The sequence below is a fragment of the Atta colombica genome, unplaced genomic scaffold (genome assembly GCF_001594045.1).
Source record: "Atta colombica isolate Treedump-2 unplaced genomic scaffold, Acol1.0 scaffold126, whole genome shotgun sequence".
NCBI classification, from domain to species: Eukaryota; Metazoa; Arthropoda; class Insecta; order Hymenoptera; family Formicidae; genus Atta; species Atta colombica.
In genome coordinates this window covers 2096329-2099061 of record NW_017259213.1, presented here as the reverse complement: position 1 = coordinate 2099061, position 2733 = coordinate 2096329, and the positions used below count along the sequence as shown (strand labels likewise).

The 2733-nt window shown below is 32.7% G+C and overlaps 1 protein-coding gene across 1 annotated transcript in view; it reads left to right on the top strand.

The window, feature by feature from the left end:
* Positions 1 to 2733, top strand: part of LOC108695170 (protein Wnt-1) — a 23166-nt gene that overhangs the window by 9191 nt on the left and 11242 nt on the right. The window contains exon 2 of the mRNA XM_018204929.1: positions 1953 to 2212. Coding sequence (XP_018060418.1) covers positions 1953 to 2212 — 260 coding nt within the window. The remainder of the gene's footprint in view (positions 1 to 1952; positions 2213 to 2733) is intronic.

Below are 2733 nucleotides of genomic sequence, written 5' to 3'. Positions count from 1 at the left end.
TACAGGGTGTATCAGAAGATGGATATTTTCTCCGAACTACGCTGTCCAAACATAACCACTCAGATTTTGTCGAATATAAAACAGATATATTAAAATATATATATATTTTTTTTAAAGTGATTATTAACCTATTATTAATTAATAATTTTTCAATGTAAGTAATTAATATTAGACAATTTTAATGTCTTACGAATATAAAAAATAGCATTTTATTTCAAAGTTTTACTTAAAAAGAATTCTGATCTTAAATTACGAATAAAGAAAGTTGCGGAAATATTTTATAGGGTAGACATGAATTCTTTATTAGTTAAAATTTTTTATTATACATTTAAAATTCAACTTTAAATTTGATCAAGGAATTTATAGTAAATCCATGGACACAGATACACCCTATACGCACGACGAGCTACCGTTGATCGAAACTGCTGAACCAGTTTCGTCTTTCGTGCTAATCCACCTTTGTCGCTCCCCATTCTTTCTCGCACTGCCCGTTCTTTCTAGAAAGCGCACTTTTTTGCGCTCGAACTTTTTTGGCGTTTCGCGGTGACGACTACTGTTTAAATCGCACACTTAAGTACCTTCATAAGTTATACATCTATTCAAACGTTCCGTAAACAATTTCTTGAATGGATCAAATGCAGTCTTTTAGAATTTTAAAGTTTTAATAAAGGACAATTTAAGCTTTTTTTATTCTTATAAATCAAGAACACTTATAAATATAAAACTGTCTCGAAAACAATCACACAATGCAGAATAAATATTATTACTTCAAAGTTATAATTCTCTAAGAAGATAAAGAGCATCCATTCTATGAGTTGAATATTTTTTCAATTTTTCCATATCGATAATTCTAAGCAAATAAATGTAGGATTCAAAAAGTTTAAAACTGCAATTGCACTCAGAAATAAATAATTGAAGAATTTGAAGATATATAATAAGACATATGTATACGTGTATGATGTGTGTGTGTGTGTGTGTGTGTGAGAGAGAGAGAGAGAGAGAGAGAGAGATTTATAAGTAAGAATTGAATGTTGATTAAAACTCTATTTAGCGCAAATTGGAAGTTGTTTCTCTACCAGATCGATCACACCTGTCGCGCTGTGGATCGGATAGGACAAATGCAATCGCGGCGGATGACGGTGCGTATTATCATTCGCAGAATTGCCGCGTAATTAAAATTTATTCGCGCGATATGGCCCGATACCCTGTGTGTTACATTACGACGGTCATGTAATACGCGACAAACACGATAACGACGCGCACGGCGCTCGCCAGAACGACTATACAGAGGCTCATTAAGGGAATTTACCGGCGATCGCATTGCATTAAGCTCTTTGCCGGAGCCGGGGCTAGCTTAAGCACGGCCAAACGCAGCTGCATATAAATTGATAATTTCACGAAAGCATGCATACTATGTGCATTTTAACGCTTGTGTCGAGGATATACGATCGGGATTACGCTCCCCCGGAAAGGAGCACTACGTACTGCTGGAGTAATACCGCTGGATCACGAGAGTAATTTTAACTCAAAGGCTCTTCATTAACACTGATCCCTGTTTGAAAACACATCCTTAACGCTCCGCGTATAGCTGATGCCGTCGAAGTCTGCTTCCATCGATGTTAGCCAGGTCTTCTTCATCCTTCAATAAAACTCCGAGAAATTGTGAAGAGACTTCAATAGTTGCACTCAAAAAAAAATCACTTTCGGCTGTTTTTTTTTGACAAATTATAAAAAATTGGTTTTCTCAACAAATCTTTCTGTTTATATACTTTGCTTTCTCCTTTTTCTTTCCATATTTCTGTTAAATCTATTTTTCTTTTATTTGTCATTTAGATTATACATAATATATTACTTCCTTTTTTGTTAGTTATAAGTGTTTCTTATCGCAAGTTTTATTTTATTAAAAAATGTGAAGAATATAAAAAATAATGTCATTTTTTTTATTTTTTTAGGGGTATTGCAAAAGCAGGCGAACCCAACAATTTTTTACCGATGTCAGCAGGTTCCATACACATGGAACCGGTCTACGCTACCCTAAGAAGAAAACAGAGGAGGCTCGCTAGAGAAAATCCGGGAGTATTGATGGCAGTGTCAAGGGGTGCGAACCAAGCTATCGCCGAATGTCAACATCAGTTTCGCAACAGGCGATGGAATTGCTCGACGAAAAATTTTCTAAGAGGAAAAAATCTTTTCGGCAAGATCGTCGACAGAGGTAAGGAAAGATCAAGTTTGATAATATATGCTATGAAGAATTAATTATCAGCTAACAATACTGAGAACTTAATCATTATGAAAGTATTATAATTTGCCTACTCGATTATGCTATTTATTTTTATGATTATATCCAAGAACTAATAGTTAATTCCGTTGAATATTTTTATAAAAAGCAATGTGTTTTATCCTAAGACGCTATTGTATGTAAATTTGATGTATAAATGAACGAAATCATTGAGCATCAAGCTATGCTTTCAATGATTAGTAGAATTAAATTTAATAATCTGCTTAATTTTTCTTTTCTTTTACTAATTAGATTATTTAAATTATCTTATAAATATCTAGACAAAAATAATAAGATAGATAAATATTTATCAATAAAAGTATGAAAATTTTATGTTACATTAGGAGTAATTTACTTCCTCGGATGTAAAATTTACGTCTCAATATATATATCAATATATATATCAATATATATAGTAATATATACTGTATCATTCAATATTGATAGCTCGTTCT